At 41.5% G+C, this 20,015-nt stretch overlaps 1 protein-coding gene across 5 annotated transcripts in view; it reads left to right on the top strand.

Annotated features, from left to right (window-relative positions):
* Nucleotides 1-20,015, top strand: part of nalcn (sodium leak channel, non-selective) — a 79,989-nt gene that overhangs the window by 42,809 nt on the left and 17,165 nt on the right. For all 5 annotated transcript variants that reach the window (XM_067604056.1, XM_067604057.1, XM_067604059.1 and 2 more), the window contains 2 exons: nt 145-282; nt 914-988. In XM_067604056.1, the coding sequence (XP_067460157.1) occupies nt 145-282; nt 914-988 (213 nt within the window). The remainder of the gene's footprint in view (nt 1-144; nt 283-913; nt 989-20,015) is intronic.

Raw genomic sequence — 20,015 nt, 5'->3', positions numbered from 1 at the left:
TTAAATGTCAAAATCTGCCTGTTTCTCTGTGTAATTTCCTCCCTGTTCCTGTCCTCCTTTCCTTATCTCCCCAGCTTCCACTAGTATATGCTGCCCTCTTATCCCTCTCTCACTTCCTCTTATCCTGTGCTTTCCTCCCTGTAGGCATTCATGTCCATGTTCCAGATCCTAACCCAGGAGGGCTGGGTAGATGTCATGGACCAGACTCTGGTGGCAGTAGGTGATATGTGGGCTCCGGTAGTGGCCATTTACTTCATCCTTTACCATCTGTTTGCTACCCTGGTGAGGAACTCAATATGCTGCTTCAAATGTGAAAGTCAAATGCATTGAACAGACTGGAGTTTTTAGTGTTTTGGTTAAGTTAAATGGGCTTTTAGTATATTGACACTGCTTGTCATAACGACATTTGCATTTGAATGACACAACTCAATGTACACTAAGAACAATGGCTCAATTTGCTGCAGTATTCTTTTTTAAACACATATTCTATTATTTTGCTCAGTAAAAATAGGTTTGAAAAAATAAGTGGCGAAAGGATACATGAATTGTTTTCTTAATGCATTCAATTAGTGCCCCCAACTCTTCAATGCTCTTTCAAGTGGTACATCTAATCACAGTTAATGAGAGTTGCAGGTGTAAGAAGTGCTGACATTTTAGTGTTTGTTCTTCTGATTTGGTAAGCCATCAAACAGCACATATAGTCTTTGGATGACTCACACCCCAGACATAAAGGATATCTCCCAGGGCAGAACAAGCGACAAATACAATGACAAGGCCACTTCATACTTTTGAAAAAGTCTGAGTTGAAAAAAGTTGAAAAAGTTTTTTTAGATGTGATTATGATAATGACATAAAAATGTATTGTGTTCATACACAGCATATGTTCTTATGACTTCCTCTTGTTGCATTTTAGATTCTGCTCAGTCTTTTTGTGGCCGTAATCTTGGACAACCTGGAGCTGGATGAAGATTTGAAGAAACTCAAACAGGTAAGAAACTTGTAAATTTCAATAATGTCTGAAGACTAAACAAGGTCATGCTCAGATTTAGAAGAGCAATAAATTTGGGGGAAATTCTGAGCAATTCTTTTTCTTCCATTTAGGATGCATTTAAAGCTAGAAAGCATCTCCATTAACCATGTCATAATCACCTGTGTGGCAAATTTCTTCTGTTGTCAGTTTAAATAAATGTTGGTTAGTCCTTGCTAAAAACTATGAAAACTTAAGTTTTTCTGATGTTAGATGAAGCAGTATTATCCAACTGCAGTTACAGCTCTCACAAGCTTGTCAGCCATGGTCCCGTCAGACTACAGTGAGCAAAGCTAAAATTGTGACAAATCATTGCCAGACTAAGCCACAGTGGCCTAATGGCCAAATTGTTAACATTCCACTCTGTTTGTTTCATTTGGTGCCTTCAAGTGGTTTCATGTTTACTTTGTTAATTTGAATAACTTACTATTGTTCTGCTCTTTTTTGTTCTTAAACATGCTGGAATGCAAAAACAAAAACCACAAACTAATTCACCAAAAGAGAACCAGGCAACGTCCCATATTCAAAATATGACCTCAAGAGTTACATCTAAATTCAATATTTTGCAGTGAACATTATGAGTTTCATCATATATGTACTCAAATTTTATTGGTAGTCTTTTTGATATCTGACCTCTGCCAGACAGGTGGTTGGTGTACTTCATATAACTGTTGGTAACCAACCCTGTTTTCTGTATTTTTGGTGCTTAATGTACAGAGTACATGCATGTTTCATCCTGCAGACATGGACACCCAGGGCCAGATTTACAAAGAAATTGGTATTGCACCAGTGGTGTACTGCCATCAGGCACACCGGGACAGTACAGTGTGCTGCTGCATTGGTGGGCCAGTGAACTGTCAAAAATCAGTCATTCAGGGTGCACATGAGAACGTGCTGTTTTCTGCGTGTGTGTGCGTCACTAGCCAATCACAACCAAGCACCCTCCCCCCTGCAGTTCAGAGCAGAGCAGGTGGAGCTGGAGATGGTGTTGATATGGATCCTGAGGTAAAACACAGATGTCTTAACAAAAGAAAGAAATGTTTTGTTGCAGCCTGTAGTGATTTTACAGTTCATTGATGGTAAAGTTTAATTGTTTTTTAGAAGGGCTGTCGATTGATTTTTTTTTTTTTTAAATTAACAAATTAATCGCACAATTCGCTGTGATTAATCGCAATTAATTGCTTTTTTTCTTCTTAAGATTGAAGCTTGAAATAATGGATATTTAAATGTAAAAATGGAATTAACGTAGAATCAACACAAAGGAAGTATATTTAAATTCAAATACTGTTGGTTAATAGTATCTTTTAAACTTTGAACACAGATTCTCTCCTGTGAACTACAGATTTCCAATAAAACCATCAAGGCCATCAAAATTGACTGTCAGCTTGAAAGGCATATTTCTTATATGCACTAACAGAAATAATAACAAAGTGCGATTTGCATTTCAAAACCATCAAGGCCATTAAAATTAGATATCAGCTTAGAAGGCAATCATTTCTTACTTGCACTAATATAAATGAATATTTATTAACTATTAACTTTATTTATAAAATTAACAACAAAATGTGTTCCATGTTCAAGTGCCAGTTGAATTTCAAAAAGGTCCACAATAATTCATACAAATATGAAAAAAAGAACAAGGAAAGATTCTGCTGAGAGTTCAGAATGTTAAATCTCTGTCACTCCATAAAAACAATTTGGCTTAGTCCTAATTTACATTCAGCCAGTTACTGAGACAGACCAGTCTGTTTACATTATCAAGGGACAAAAGACACTCACTATTTTCCTGTCCATATGCTACACATGCACGCACACATACAGAAGATACAGGGGGAGAGAGAGTGAGAAAACACACACGCACAAGTGGACAGAGAGAGTGAGAACACACATTGGGAGAGAGCTAGAACGCACAAAGAAGACACAGGTGGAGAGAGAGAGAGAGAGAGAGCACACAGCACACACACACACACACACACACACAAAAGACACAGAGGGAGAGAGAGAGAAAACGGCACACTCTTGGAAGACAGAGACAAAGAAAGAGATAGAGATAAGAAAGAAATATTAACTTACCTGCAAGGTTCAAGTAGTTCCTTCAGCTTTTGCAGTTTTGCAGGCTCTTGTGCAATCAAGATGGCAACGTTGCTGTTTTGCTGAGCCAGAGTAGTGGTCAGTGGTTTGTTTCACTGACCATCTCTAGGGTAGAATTCCATCTTGTTGCAACGTTCTGAACAAGTGATTCTTGCTTCTGCCCAAGTGCCACTTGCTGTTCTTTTCGTTCCTGAGTGTTTGATGGACTATGCTTAAAGTGCCCAACAATCTTGCGACATTTGGCCAGAACACTTTCGAATCCCCGAGATACTTGAAATCCTTCACTTCCAGGAGTTTGGTTCCAGAGTGAAAGAATGAGATCGCGGATACAAGTGGCTGAAATGAGTTTCCTCTGGAGAGTGTCTGAGCTCAGCCTTAGAGATAGAGAGAGGAGCTCAGACATCCAGGGGGAGCTCGAAGTAGAGCCATTGCTCCTTCGCATTGAAAGGAGCCAGCTGAGGTGGTCTGGGCACCTGGTTAGGATGCCTCCTGGACGCCTCCCTCTGGAGTTGTTCTGGGCATGTCCAACTGGTAGGAGACACCTGAGCAGACCCACAACTCACTGGAGGAACTACATATCTCTCCTGGCCTGGGAATGCCTAGGGATCCCCCAGGAGAAGCTGGGGAGTGTTGCCAGGGAGAAGGATGTCTCAGTCTAAAGGCCTAAACGCACTGGAAGCGTCTGACTCGCGCATTTTGAAGTACACCTATTGTTTTTAATGGCTGAAGACGCACTAGAAGCGTCATGACGCGCGTCAAACTGCCTTGATGCTACCCTGACTACTCTGACCTTGTTTCGATTTTTGGAGCATCAAATTAGGACTCAGCGACCAAAACTGTTTTCTCTGCAGCCGAAAAAGAGAGAAATAGCGCAAGTCGAGCAAGGAGAGCGAGTGGTAGTGAGAACAAAACCTCTGAATGAGAAAAGGAAACATTATATTCTGATTATTTCACGGCAGTCACGTTTTAACGCACAAATAAATAACCATCAAACAGTCAACAAATGATTTACTGTGGACACAGACGCTCTTAGTTTCATTTTCATTTTCCTCCTCTGCATTTCTCCTTTTCATTCATTCATTACATCCAACTAATGGTTAATACAAGGACGAAATGACAAATTTGTGTTGGTTCTGTAGTGCTGGGATTTCAAATCTGACGCTTGCAGTGAGCCATAGGAGCATCAATTGACACGCGTCAGTTATCGCTTCCAGTGCGTTTAGGCCTTAATGTCAAAGCAACCCGTCCATCATGTTCTACTATGTTCATGGGGTGGCACTTTTTAGCTATCCAATTAGCCAAAGCATTAGTTACCTTCTGACTTAATGGTTTCACTATTCGCCCATGAGTAACACACTCCTGTAATGTAGATTGGCAAAGCCTTGTGTTTCGCTAGAGTGTTTTGCTTTGAGGTGATATGTCAAATACAAATTACTTCTGTGGTAATTAAATTTGGCTTTGCAAACTGTGCAGATTAGGTTTCTTTTTTTTTTTCCAAAGATCTGTCAGGCAACTTTTTCAAATGAAACTTTCCTCCGTAAACTCCATCCTTGTCCTCATCCATCTTTAGCCAGGATGTCTCGGTTTGGCGACACACATTGTCACATAGGTCAGCCGCCACAGGTAGTAAACAACACGCAGCTAATTTTTTTTTGACAGATTAAATATTTCAAAATAATTGCAAAAATTAACATGTTCATTTTGACAGCGCTAGTTTTTATTTACAAGCTATAGTTAATGTCTGTTTCTTCTCTCCAACCAAAACCTTACTTGTGGCTTGTTTAATTCCTATTTGCACTCTGTTTATGCCTACCAAGGCAGAGAATTTGCCCCACAAAACTGATAGTCGCAAGTTGTGTGACCTTAGTAAATCCAGCAGAATACATAATTAAACTCTGTTAACATGTCTCCTCCTATTATTTGTGTCCTTCCCTGAATACATATGCCATGAGAAGAGAGGCACACCTTTCAGACACTCGCACGAATGACAAGTGAACTGCGGCTCTAGTCTCCTGCGTCTGTTTGATAAATACAACATGTGTTTGGGGCAGAATGCATCACATCTGTGCCTTAAAAATGGGCGCAAATGCTGCAGTAAATCTGACGCTCAGTGCTTAAATTCTACCTAGATTTAGAAGGTTACATTGGATTTGATTGACATAATTGTGCTTTATTAATCACAGAAGCAAATGGCATTACCAGTAAGAAATCCAGTGCAACATTTCTCTTTCAAGCACATATCAACCAGTCAGAATAACAATAGCGAAAGAGCAAAATGCAAAAGTACACACGCACCAAATTTGAAAAATACCTTTTCTGTCCCCATAATCACAGCACTAAACACAGATTTTTTTTCTACTGCTTGCCATTTCTACTTGTTGTTTGGTGCTACGCTGTATTTAAAAGCCGAACACTTTTCTCTTGCTACCCTGGGAAGAGTGACAGGGTTGTATTATGTGCCCACATGTGGGCAGGGCTCTGAGTAATTTCTTCATTCTTGCCCTTTTGGGGCTTTTCTCCTTGAGGGTTGAGTAAATGGGCAATTAACTTGAAAAAAGCAAAACCCTGTTGTGTGCAAAACCTGGCACTTAAACGCACATACGCAAATACACAAGGCCTTGTCACTGCTCAACGGGTGAACTTTAATAAGCAGTTTCTGTCATCAAATGCAAATGTATTGCAGATGTATTTCTACTGAGAAATTGCTCTTTAAAAAGTGCTATGGTTGCAGACAAAGAAATGCCTAACATTCGAGCTCCTGGTCAGTCGTTTTGGATATGTGTTTGCATAGAGTATCTATAAGCTCACTGCCATGAACATGTTTGCACACATAGATACACACACATAAACGCTGTGCACTGTGTGCACTCATAGCTGGCTGGCAGGTCTCAGCTTGCGGGGACAGGTTATTTCCCACCCACAGCTGAGTGATTAGAGGCAGTGACTGTAAAATTGTCTATTTTACAGGTGCTTCAATCACGGATACAGAGTGACTATAAATAGAGCATAGATGGTGATCACCCTCCCACAAGAAAAGGCTTCTACAAACAATTGGCAAAAGCCCAATGACACGGCTAACCTTTCTATAAGAAATACACACGTGTGTTTTGAGGGATGAGAAACCAATTACAGTGTATGTGATGAATCATTTTGCCTGCTGTTTGATGAATGACTACAGTGAGTTGGTAACGTTTGCAGTGTGACTTCTGTCCATGGCAAATGATTTAAATAAAAAATGACCACGTACAGAAAATAGTTCTACCTAATATTTTCCTTTCTCAGCTCTAAAACTGTGCTGTAGGTATGGAATAGATATCAATCAATATTTAGAGTGAGAGTTGGGCACACAAAGGCCATGTGTGCATTCTCTTCCCTGGGACATTTTTAATCCTTTCTTCTTCACAGTCGGTTGAGCACACAGACAGTTGCTGTGTTAAAATTAATTGGAAATAATGGAACAACAAATTGAAGCCGAATAAACCATTCAAAGAGTGAGTTCATGCAAATCATGGGATTTTGTCTTGGTATTATTTGAAGTGAAATAAGGGATGGTGTGCTAACAAACAACTTTGACATTACAGAGCAGAGGATAGTGTAGAGTGTACATTTACACTGTTGGTGGTGTAATTAGTGGCATTTATTGGCTTAAGTGTTGGGATCATGTCATATACTGAAGTCTGATTGTGTAGCTGCAGTGGGTAAAATTATGTTTATGGAAGCTGTAGGTGATAGCATATCTTGCCCCGGCATCCCATTCCCCCGTCATGCTCCATGTGTGTCAGAAATATCGGTTGGAAAACCAGTCAAACATGTCATCTCCTCTTGGACGCCATTGTATTTTCCTTCCAACCATGAAGGCCTTCAAGCATACAGTACGTGTGTGGTTGCAGGTGTGCCAGCGGTGTCTTTGTGTGTGTGTGTATGTGCATGTCACATTGAAATGAAAATTCACATGTGCAGTCAAGCTTTGAGCGATAAGGCTTACCTGCATGGCACAATTATGCATGATGCCATTGAACCATTCAAGTAATTTTCTATATATTGATAAGTCAACGCCAAAGTCATATTCTTTGTAACATCCATCATAGTCTTACATCATAGACTTAACATAAATAAGTAATCACCAACAACATAAGATGATTACATTTATTTAGTCAAAATTAGTATATTTATTACTGCAGTGCAGTGAAGTAAGGGGATTTGTTGATCTCCATATGCAGTAATTCACAGCTTTCCTGCTCATTCACTCCGGGGAGCACTAGCTTCCTCTCTCTTCTAGCCATTATTTTGGCGTATTAACAGTGTTGTTCAGTCAGCCAAAAGTTTGAAGGACCCATCTTGGGAGTTCATTTTACTTTTAAGCGTAATAGGTCAGCAGCATCCTGTTTAAAATGCACTGTGAGTACATTACTGCAACATCAGTAGATGAATATAGAAAGGAAAATACCTCTGAATTATACAGTATAAAGAAATGCACACCTTAGAGGCCAAACAGTCTGTTTGGCTGCTGATATTTACAGAATCACCTTATGACTCAGAGCTGAGAATAGAACTAATGTTGTTAACAACTCCATAAAAGTACAGCAACTGTGACAGACTACAACATAAACATATACTACTTGTATATGTTTTGAGCTGTTACCTTGAGTTTCAACTTAATGAAGTTAGTAAGGTTAAAATGGCAATATTTCTCAAACTGCCATCCACCCGCTATGATCTGCTCCATGATTGCCCATCTGAGCTCTAATCGGAGCATTAATGGAGCAGATCAGTATGAATGGAGTTACCAGGCAACACTTGTCGGTCGTCATCATGTCGTCATCAGGGTGGGTTTAGATTTCCACCTGTTACCCCATGTGTATCTCCTTGATTGTCGCCATGGCCAGGTGTGTGTGTGTGTGTGTGTGTGTGTGTGTGTGTGTGTGTGTGTGTGGTCCAGGTTTTCCTTATGTTGTGGGGACCAAGTAAATAGTAATGGACTGAATTTAAATAGCATCTTTCTAGTCTTCTGACAACTCAAAGCACTTAACACTACATGCTAACATTCACCCATTCACACACACATTCATACACTGATGGCAGAGGCTGCCATACAAGGTGCCAATCTGCTGATCAGGAGGAGTTTCTAATGCTTATTCATGTGCACACTCACACACTGATGGCACAGCCAGCAGGAGCAATTTGGGGTTCAATATCTTGCCCAAGGACACTTAGATATGTGGACTGATGGAGCCAAGGATCAAACTGCTGATCTTCCAATTAGTGGACGACCCGCTCAACCTCTGAGCCGCAGCCACCCCAGGTATTTCTCATACTGTGAGGACGTAAATCTGTTTACACAGTCATGTTGTGGGGACTCGCCTCCCTTATGAGGACAAAAAGCAAATCCCCTTAACGTAAGTCATTCATTTTAGTGTGAAGACTTGGTTTAAAGTTAAGGTAAGTTTATGGCTACGTTATAGTTAGGATAAGTCTCCAGGAAATGAATATAAGTTAATGTAATGTCCTCTGAAGTGATGGAAACACCACTGTGTGAATGTGTGTGTGTGTGTGTGTGTGTGTGTGTGTTGTTGTGGAAATTTTCTCTCGAGAAAGAAGGCACATGGAGACATAAAGAAAGCATTAAACATTGTTACTTGTTGAAGCAGTTGTAAACACTGTACAATCCATCACATCATCAGTAACAATTATACAAATGTCCAAACACAAACAAAAATACAATCATCTTGTATTTTTGGAGAGAAAGCATGTTGTTCAGCTGGCCCTTTCCCTAAAGCCAGCCCTTTCTCTAAAGATTGTGAACTCAAACTAGACAGCTTTATACCTCTCCAGAAGCAAAGCTAAAAACAGTCTGGTCCCTAAATGGACACTTCCACAAACCGTTACACCTTCTTACAAACAAGTATGGTCTCTAAAACAGTAGGCTTAAGACAAAGATATCTCTAGCTAACCCCAGAGGTCAGCAAGCAACCCTCAGATAGAAACAGGTTCAAGAGTTCAACTAGCCTAGGAGTAGGATTTCTTCACCAACATGTGTCCCCAAAATGACGATGACATTACATCACATTCAGTTGATGACAAACATTGACTCCTTAGTTTGAAAACATTTGTAACATATATATAAAAGATTTATAAAATGATAACCTACTATTCAATTTTCTTTCACAGTGTGTGTGTGTGTGTGTGAGTGTGTGTGAAGCAGTTGGACTACTGTGTCTGCCCATGTTGCTGATTTGATAATGACATCATCAATAAGGCATGTAGCTAAAAACATCTGTCATCGTTTGTATGCTGATTGCAGCCCAGCCTTTCAGGGGAATGACTTGCATCTGTCAACCTCGACAGACCATTTGTCTTGATTTGATATTTCATCTGTGAGTCAAAGCTTGAACCATCAGGAGAGCACAGAGGCTTGTGGGTAGTCCCACTATGATCAAGCAGATCAGTGTTAGCTTGCTGTGCTGAAAAATGGTTGCTTTAAAGTTGCGTGATGGGAGCTGTCGTCAAACAGTTCTGAATCTATGCGTTGTAATCACAGCCTGAGAACAAGAATTAAAGTTATTTGCTTTCAGCACTCACACACACCCATACATACACACAGGCACATGTGCATACACACTTGCATGTGCAAACACACATGTCGTGCACATAAAGAGTGATCATTAATAATTAGGGAAGTGAGAGTAAGCAGGGCTGCAGCAAATGAACAAACGATTTATTCCACCACAGTGATGAGCCAGAAGCACAGAAGTAGCAGGAATTTCTTCATGTCTCTCTCACACACACACACACACACACACACGCAAGCATGCACCACCCATCAATGTTGATTAGGATAACGCATTTATTGCGTGAAATTAGGTTAGCTGGAATTTTTTAATGAAATGAAGCCAGGGACAGGAGAAAGGTAGACAGCACAGGAAAACAGAAGTGATGGGAGGAACCAGAGCACTTCCCACCCCCCACCTGCCCGCCCACATACAAACACACACAAACACCTGCACACACACACACAAACTTGGGGAAGTGCTGAACTCCTTATGAAATATCATTTAAAATTTTCATACTGCACAGCAGAAATAAATTGGCATTCATATAGACTAATTTAGTTGATTTATGTGTTGCACGCTCTAGTGACGCTGCCATTACTGTGGCGGCTGAGTTTCACTGGGTAAACACACAACTGTTTGGTTTGATGTTGGTGGTCAGCAATCACCTGGATTTTGGCCAGGAATGGTAGACAGATAGTATGGTTTTAGATGGAATGCCAGGATTTAATGAAGATGAAGAAAAGTTAAGGCTTGTGGATTTAGCTTTCCAAAGTTGAAGTTTGTTATATCAGCAGTTGATGACAGTCCAGCCCAGTGACTGTAGTTTTGGACTAGATTTTTTTGAAAAATGTGGGCTTTATGTGTTCATTACAGTGCTGTTATGCAGATTTACAGGCAAGATACCAATGCAGTAATGGTGGCAGGTTTACTTACACCTACAACCTGGATTAGTTTGTATCTCACACTAAAAACGCAATACCGCCTTGTTGTTTTATTGTTGTCTATTTGGTGACGATTGACTGTACTGTTTTGTTACAGTAGATAAATTGTTAGATAATTAATATGCAAGAAATGGAAGTGAGGCACATCTAACTCACTCTCTTAGCTGAAGTCAGCACAAGCCGCAAAGCTGTTTTGAATGACGATGCCTTCAAAGAGGACCACTCCAGGGGGTCATAGTAATCACTCACTAGGGCCTTGAGCACCAACTGTAGTTCCCACTGGGGGGCGGAGACATGCATCACTAGGCGTTGTCTCCTAACCTCCTGTAAGAAACGTTTCATGAGGGGGTGGGCGAAGACAGGTCTGTCGCCAAAACCATCATGATGGGAGGAAATAGCTGCTGCATAGACTTTAACAGTGGCATGAGATAGCCCCTTTTCCACTAGATACTGTAAAGGAGAGAACCTCTCCCACTGCACATGTCAGGAGTCTAAGCTCCTTTCCTCGCATCAACATTGGAATCCTAACCACTTTGTTTTTTAGCAAGCAATAGTGGATTCTGCTCTCGCCGCCTGGATGGTCTGTACCACCTGTGCAGACAGTCCAGCCTGCATCAGCCTGTCCCTCTCAGGAACCAAGCCTGGAGAGGTCAGCCCAATGTCGGTAGCGCGCCTACCGAGTCTGTCTCCTGGGACAGGGCCCCCCAGACTTGGGGGATGGACCAGGGCTGGGCCACCAACATCTGAGATATCTCTGCATACCATGGCACTGAACGGTGGTCTGGGGCTATCAGAATGACCAACAGCCGCTCTTTTCTCACTCTCTCCAGCAGAGGGGGAATGAGATGAAGAGGAGGAAAGGTGTATAGCAGCCTCCTTGGCCATGGCACGTGTGCAAACATGTCCACCCCCAGGGGTGGATTGTCTTGCAGCATCAGGGAGAACCAGAGCGGGCAGTGAGTGTTGTTCCGACTTGCGAACAGGTCGACTTCTGCTTTCCCAAACCCGTTCAAAATCTGCTACATCACCTTGGGGTTCAGCCTCCACTCATCTGCCAGAGGGCCACCTCTTGACATGAGGTTAGTGCCCGTGTTTTCTGGACCTGGAATGTGGAGGGTTCTCAGAGACAGGAGATGTTCTGAAGGCCACAACAACAGGTTCTCCACCATCATCAACAGGGCTGGGGATTGGACTCTGCTCTGACTGTTGATATAGGCAATCGTGGGGCGGTTATCTGTTCTCACCAACACGTCTCCCCTGAACCTGGATCAGGAAATGTTGGAGAACCAAGATCACTGCCTGAAGTTTCAGAGGGTTGATGTGTCAGTTTTCCCCTGAAGGCCACACACCACCTATTGCTCTCCCCAGGCATGTGCCCCCCAACCCTGTCACGGACGCATCTGTGAACACCGCTATGTAGGAGGTCATTCAACCCAGCTTTGTCCCCATTGACAGATGCTGTGGGGACCCCAATAACACAGGTCCTTATACACTGATGGAGGAACGTTCACCATTCAGTCCATGTGCCTCTCGGGATCCAAGTGCAGGCTGGCAAACCACCTTTGCAGGTGGCACATTTGCAGGAGCCCCAGTGGAACCACTGGATGGCCCACTGCCATGAGCCCCAACACCTGCAAAGACAAAACTGTCACTGCTGCTCCCCACCGCAGCCTTAGGACTACCTGCTACAGGGCCATCCATCTGGATTCCGACAGAATGGCCCACAGACTGACCAAGTCAAATACAACTCCTAGATACTCCACCTGTTGGCATGGCTGAGGGGTGCTCTTCTAGTTAATGGGGTACGGCAGGCAGCAGCGAAGCGCTGCCTTATATACTGTGTGAGACACACGTAATTGGTAGGCGTGTCCTGATTGGCTGGCTACGTACGTGCAAATTTCAGTGGGTGATTGTGTGCATGTGATTGTGAGTATTACCCCATAGAGTGCAATAGAGGGCGGAGCCTGTGTGAGATAGAACGCTGTACCCTCTTCTTTTTACCCTTGTTTCTTCTCCATGTACAAATGGATAAAATTGCTTCTACTTTTTGTACTAATTCGCAGTGTAACTTAAGTCTGCAGTGACTGCACAACTGCAGACAGTCATAGTCATAGATCTAAAGTGCCACCATCAGAGGAGGACAACAGGAATGGGCCAATAGCTGTATGTGATTAGAAAAATTACTTTGTCTATTGGACGTTGCTGCTGCCCATTATTGCTCTACCTTCATCTACTGTGTGACAGGTTGGTGGGCTTAGTTATGGGAGAGATTGATGGCCCATCTCCATCCAACAAATCATTCCTGCCCACAGAGCAATGTCTGCAGGGCCAGGGGGAGGTGCAGGGATAGGGTAAAATGTTTATCCTGTGCCGGTAGATATCAGCTAAATAGAAAAAGGTGTTTACCCCTTAGGGCAGTGATGATGATGATAATGTGTGTGTGTGTGTGTGTGTGTGTGTGTGTGTGTGTGTGTGTGTGTGTGTGTGTGTGTGTGTGTTTGTGTGTGTGTGTAAGGAAATGTGTGGCAATCAAACAGGTCCTCAGGCCAGGTAGATGAGTCATGAAGAACACATTTGGGAAATTGTTAAAAAAAGGAGCATGTAAAAAGCAATGCAGAGAGTGAGAAAAGCTAAAAGCATAGCTACCTTTCCTTCGACTACAATCTTTTTACATTATGCATGCAGACAAACTGACATTTGAATCCTTTGCACATTGAGCTCTGAGACCTCTCTTCTGTCCTTTGATATTTTCTCTTTCATTCTCTCAAAATCTGCTAGATGCTCATGAGCAGAGAGGAGAGGGTGTAGCTGTGAGTGTTCAGCCTGTAGAGGACATACTGTATGTGCTGGAAAGTGATGGTCTGCCTGGTCATGGACTGTTTGATGTAACTAAAATGAAGGACCTGTTTTATAACATTTCAATTTTGGTAATTCTTGGTTGGGCTTTAGATAATGTTTTAATGTTTGTTATGACCACAATAACACAGATATTTTCATGACCTATACAGTAAGCAGCCACCCAAAGTAGCCAGTGAACACACATACACAGATACTTGCAGTTGGATATGCCTTTGTGATAAGTCTATTTTTGAAATGGAGCTTGACTGATTGGCCATACCAATATCTTGGTATACTGTATTAGGTAGACTGACGAGTAACAACAAATTGGAGCACAGAAATACCAGTTATTGTTGAGATAAAGATATTTTACAAACAGTAAAATATGCCCTTGTTTGTTAACCAAAAAGCACAGAGAAGCTTATTTTTCATCTGAAAAATGTTCCACTTTGTACGTATGTTGGTCAAAATTTCTTAAAAAACAAATTTGCGGGATAAAAAAACAGACAAAATGGACAAAATAGTCTGTACTCAAGGTGTCCTCTCTCATGGTCCTCTTGATTAAGACCTTGATAATAAGAATAGTACTCAAATTTAAGGGATCCTTTTAAAAAAATGTTTGTGTATGTTACTATTATTATACTGTTATGGAACTCTTGTATCTGCCACAAATATCCAGCATTGGTTGGACTCTATTTTTGAGAGAAGGAAAGGAAAACAATTTGCTCAAAGCATGACAATTTAAGTATTTCCTGATTTGATTTGATACAAATACATTTCTTTAAATTTCTGGCCCTATATTCTTTTAATAATCTGTCAAGTTTTTGCGACCGATTCCATTGTGCTCTGTTCATGTGTGTTCCCAATAGCCTCTGGCCTTTGTTATTTTTGAGCCAGACCCAAAATTGCCTTTGGGAAGGATTTCCTTTGCACCCACTGGTAAATATTAGATTCCTAGATTATCTGATCGGTTTAGGGCTGCAGCAATGATAAAGCGGACTGCTGTGCTTCATAGTTTGTACCATCTAACCATACTGCCATCTAGTGCAAGGCCTACACATGCAAAATTTGAATTATGATTTGTTGTTGCTCAAGGATTTATGGCTGGACCAGAAAAATGTGTGTGTGTGTGTGTTGTGTTTATAATTGTGTGTCTCTTTGTATCTTAGAGGTCTATGTGGGCATCAGCTGTGGTGTGATGGATGACTACTCTCTCAAATGCCCAATATATTATCAGTTTAACAGACACAGTTGTGAGGGATGGCTCACTACCAGATCCTTAAAGAAACACTGTGGGGAGTTCCACTGGCCACAGACAGAGGGTGTGATGTGGCACAGAGGTAATTAGATTTCTTCCCCCAGTGTGACAGCCATGTCAAAGTTGGCGTTGAGAAAAGCATAGCAGTAACAGTGTGTTGTGGTCAGTAGAGATGCGTCTATCTTTTTGTTCCATATTTGTCAGTTGAACTGTGAGAGTTCAAACTGAAGGGGGAGGAGGTGGGTGAAGGAGATGGAGGAAGAGATAAACACAGCATGGGAGGGAAGGGAGAGGAAGGAGAACGGGAGGAGAGGGAAAATGGATGTTTGCTTTGAGTATAAATGAGGTTTAGAATGAGTAGTCACTGTTCCACACCTCTGACAATAAGGACTCTTCTCTCCACATAACACCAGATTCTTCTCAATATTAATTTACACATATTCATACATGTTTGATTGTAAAGGTGACATGTTTTCACTCTGCCCTGTGCTTCAGCCACCATATTTCAGAAGGCGTTCAGCATTGAATATACATTTTGTTAAGAAAAATGTAGTTTGATCAAATGCATTATGGGGTGATCGTATTATGGCCTCCCACCAAGATTTTCATTATTTATTAATTAAACTAAAAGCTTGTCCTCCATTTCTGTGATTTAATGGACCAAGGACTTATTTGGGGATTTAGCAGAGGAGAAGAAAGGCTAGGAAGACAGAGGGAGCAGAGAAGAAAAGAGCGTACCCCTTGGAGAATCCAAATACAATGTGTTCTTATCTTTTGAATGTCACCTTCAGTTTTCTATTGGAAGACACTCCAGGCACTGTGCCTGCCATGTTCTAAAACTAGCATGCACTAACACACAGTGGACTTGTGTATTCTAGTCTTCACTTGGCTGCAATCGCACATTAATTTTGCCATGGTTTTGTATGTGCTGCATGTTATAATGAACTCACCCATGATTATAGCAGGATGGAGACATACTGAGGAATGTTAAGCAGCCATTTAAAAGTGTTTGAACTTAATTTTCCCCTCAGATTTTGTGCTCAAGTGGATGTCTTGGTCAAGTTATCTGTGGAACAGTGACACTTTAGGTACGGGCCGGGGCACAGTCATTTTGTTTACTAGCTCTGTTTTCTAAGAAGTATCCACACAATTGGAATACTACATATATGGACCGAGAGACTGAGGATGTGTGCCCCCCAGTGCTGTCCGTTTATGTAACTCATTAATGATGCTTGAATATACTTTTTGAATTGAACTTTGAATAGTTTTTGCAGATGTTTTTAACATGAAATTTTCTTAAACTTAACATTTGTCAAGAATTCAAAGATTATTTTATTTGGCTTTTATTAATGTGGATAGTGAAGACAGACAAGAAACATGGGGAAAGAGAAAGACTTGCAGCAAAGGTCCCCAGCTGTGAATGTTGCAATTACACAAGTATGAGTCTTAACCACAAGGCTACCGCTGGACACCTCAGCATCACAAGACCTGACCACAGAGGCACACAGTTGAATATGACTGTATATAGGTTTGGATTTTGAGATAATGGTAATAATAGAGTTACCCAGAGTTGTTTTGGGTATTGGAGGTAGCTATTAGAGGTTTACGGGCTGTGTGGCTTTACAGCATCTCCACAGCATGGCTCGTTACTCAGCTAATGAGAGGAGAGGGTGACCCCTGCTAACTTGCTCTCTACACTGCCTCCCCTGGGTATTACAGCTGGATTGGCCCGAGGCCTAGGCAACCCAACCAAGACCATGGAAAGTGGAATTCAAATAGGTTACTGTATTTCCTCAAATAAAAGATGGTAGTCAATTAATAGCCTCTAATAGGTTCTCCAATAATAGCAGGGTGCATGGTCGACATGAACAAATAAAGGCTGGCCCCAAAAACAGGAATTTCTCACTAGAAATGTTATCAAAACACATTTGAATGCAGCAACTATCTTAAAATATTGCATTTTCCACTGAGAGTAAAAGGAATGGCAGCAGTTTTTTTGTTTTGTTTTGTTTGTTTTTTTTCTGCAGAAAGAAACTTGACAGTCACGTCACAGGTCTTCTACTGGGCTTCACCAACATTCACTCACTCACTATGGCCCTATTAGCCCATATATTTTAAAAATAATGACAGCAGCAACACTAAATGAGCACGGGTAACCAGGGTAACTTGGTTAAGCCGGCGAGCATACATCCATGAGCATGCTAGCCGTATGCTACATGGATGTATTATAAGAGCTGGACACCGCACTAAAAATGGTGCCCATTCAGTCCTATAGGAATTGCTCGCCTGGCACATATGCCAAAAAGAGTTTCTAGCTTCCGAGTTTGCTTCCGCGTTGTGCAGCCCACTGAATATGCGCAGTAGTGCTTCCCACGCTGGCCCCGCCCGCGAGCTCCCGCTCGGCCCATAGACTTTACATTGTGATGACGTCACAGATTTTTAAATCGCTTTTCTCAGCTCGAGGAAAGTTTTACAAACATAAAACCTCCATGGATCATAAGTTCATAATAGAAAGAGTCATAATTGAAGAATTAAACGTTGTTTGCAGTTTGAGGGGTCCTGTCGGACAGTTTTACAGGCGTCTCTTTTACAATGGTGGTCTACAGGGAAAATCCTTTTTGGGCTGCAGGAGGATTTTTTGCTGCAATACCGCGAGTGGCCACTGGGAAAAATTGGCTGCAAGGCTGAGCGACGACGCCCTATCCAGCTCTTATTATACATCCATGGTATGCTACAGCTAAGTGGTGCACTGCCAAAACGTTCTGGTTGGAACTAAAGCTCTAGATTTATTGTTCCACACGTCAGAGTAAGTAGAATCCTGGTGATGCAGTAACAAAAATTTAACAGAGCAAACAAGCAGATCAGAATACAAGGAGGCTTTGTACTAAAATATAAGCAAATATACAGGCGGCTGTGGCTCAGGAGGTAGAGCGGTTCGTCCACTAATCGGAAGATCGGCGGTTTGTTCCTGGCTCCTCCAGTCCACATGCCGATGTGTCCTTGGGCAAGACACTTAACCCCAAATTGCTCCTGATGGCTGTGCCATCAGTGTATGAATGTGTGTGAATGGTTAGCTTCCTCTGATGGGCAGGTTGGGACCTTGCATGGTAGCCCCTGTACCCATTCAGCGTATGAATGTGTGTGAATGGGTGAATGTGATTCGTAGTGTAAAAGCGCTTTGAGTGGTTGGAAGACTAGAAAGGCGCTATACAAGTACAGTCCATTTACCATTTACTTATCAAACAAAGGGAATTAGAAATAAAGGCGTCTCTCTAATATAAGCCTGCTTCCATTAAAGGCCTGGTGCCCTCTGCAGTTGAAGTAAATAAAGGCTGTGGCCACTATTTGAGGTTAGTATGTATGACAGGGACCACACATATTTTAAGAATTATAGGTATGCCTTTTTACACTTAAATATTAGTATTGATCATAGATATTATTGACAGATTTGTAGAAAGACACATACAGCACATGCACACTCCATGTATTTTTCTGCTGTGCCAGTTAGTAACTACCCACATGATGAATGATGCATCACAAAGAAAGTAAGGAGGCTGTGTTGTACTAACAATTAATGTGAAATCTATAATTACACATACACACATTCTCACACATGCACAGCTGTTGTCTGGTGTTGCTAGTGAATGGCAAGCTTTGATGCCTGAATGGTAAAATACAGATGACTGTACATGCATCCGGTGCTCAGCTAGTGTGTGTGGGCAGCAGTTTAGAAGGTGGCTGTTTATCAGTTCCCCATTGTTCCATTGGCTATTCTCACAGATATTCCTACTCTGTGTTCGCACGTCCCCGAGCCACTCTGACAAGACTGATCAGAGAGTTCAGGTGGGAAAGTGGGAAAATGTGTATTCACATGCCTATTAGAGTCACTAGCTGGAGCATGTGCATCTATGAAAGCATTATGCCTAAATGTTCAGATGACCAAGATGAGAGATGAAAGCTTTTGACTGTTTTTTTTTTGTACTGCCTTATCAATCAGTGTGTTTACATGCACTTAAAGTAAACAGATTACAAAACGAAAGTGAGAAGGCAGCTATCATCTATTCTATCACTAATACTGTTACAATCAGTAAGATGTTCTTCCAAAATGAGGTCTAGGATAGAGGAGAAATCTGGTTACTGATATGCTACATGTATAGTATACGCAGATTATGCAAAGTACATATAAACACGTCCCTCTGTTCTCTTAGTAACCTAAAATATTGTAAATGCAGTGACTGATTTTGAAGTTGTTTGTCAGCAGTTAAAGGATTAGTTGTTAAAGGACTACTGGGTTTGCCTAGCTCTATAGCCCATTGTGTGCATACAAGATGCAATAAAGTTGTTAAGGATTATTATGGATTAATTTGCAGGTCAAAAAGAAGCTGAATAATTTCCCTCTACTGTAAGCAAGCTCCATGTTACCTGTCCTGGAGCTTTAATATACAGCTTTTGTGATAACTTGCTTATCCTATATGTAATCATACATATTATATGGAGTTGTTGACACCGAAACATGTCATTATGTTAGGGGTTTTACTACTTTTCCCTTGCAAGAGAGTAGCTTTTTTGCTCCTGTTAAATGCTTTTACTCCCAGCTTGGTTTCACTCAATATTGTGCCAGACTTGTCTTGGGCCATTTTCATGCTAACTACTTTACTTTCTCCTGATGCTCCCACTGAACTATAGCTAAGACTGAATTTGGTCTAATGCTAATGGTCAACATTAGTTTCTTCCTTTCAGCCCTGGTCAGGAAAGCTGTGGAAATCCCAGTCGGAAATCTCCCTAGCTTATCCAAGCCTGAAATTGGCTTGAATGGAGGGGGAAGCAGTGGCAGGTCACCTGAATGGGTCTCAAGGCAAAACACATTAGTCTCGGCCCCATTGTTACACCACCGTACACTAAATCTCATCTGTGGCAAGGGAAGCAGTAGTTTTGATTTATCAACCATTCACTGTGACACAAAGAAAAATACAGAGACATTTTCTCCTACACACACACACACACATTCAGACATACAGGTGGAAATGGTTGTCACACACACATATACACTTTGAAATAGAACTTATCTCTCTTAATACTTAGACACACACACACACTGATGCATTTGAATGCATAGATATGTATCTACATAATACCTGGTACTATCATGGTTGTACTTAGATACAGGAGAAATCGATTCCTGTTCCATGATAACACGTAAAACCTATAATCGGCAGAGAATGGATTTTGCTGGGAAGTGCCCTGTTCCTGTGCTTCTGTCTGTCCATGTGTGCTTTATTGATCCTATGTATTGACCAGACTGAAGGACC

The sequence above is a fragment of the Thunnus thynnus genome, chromosome 11 (genome assembly GCF_963924715.1).
Source record: "Thunnus thynnus chromosome 11, fThuThy2.1, whole genome shotgun sequence".
In the NCBI taxonomy this organism is placed as follows: domain Eukaryota; kingdom Metazoa; phylum Chordata; class Actinopteri; order Scombriformes; family Scombridae; genus Thunnus; species Thunnus thynnus.
The sequence above is the reverse complement of the archived record's forward strand: the minus strand, read 5'-3'. Positions and strand labels throughout refer to the sequence as shown.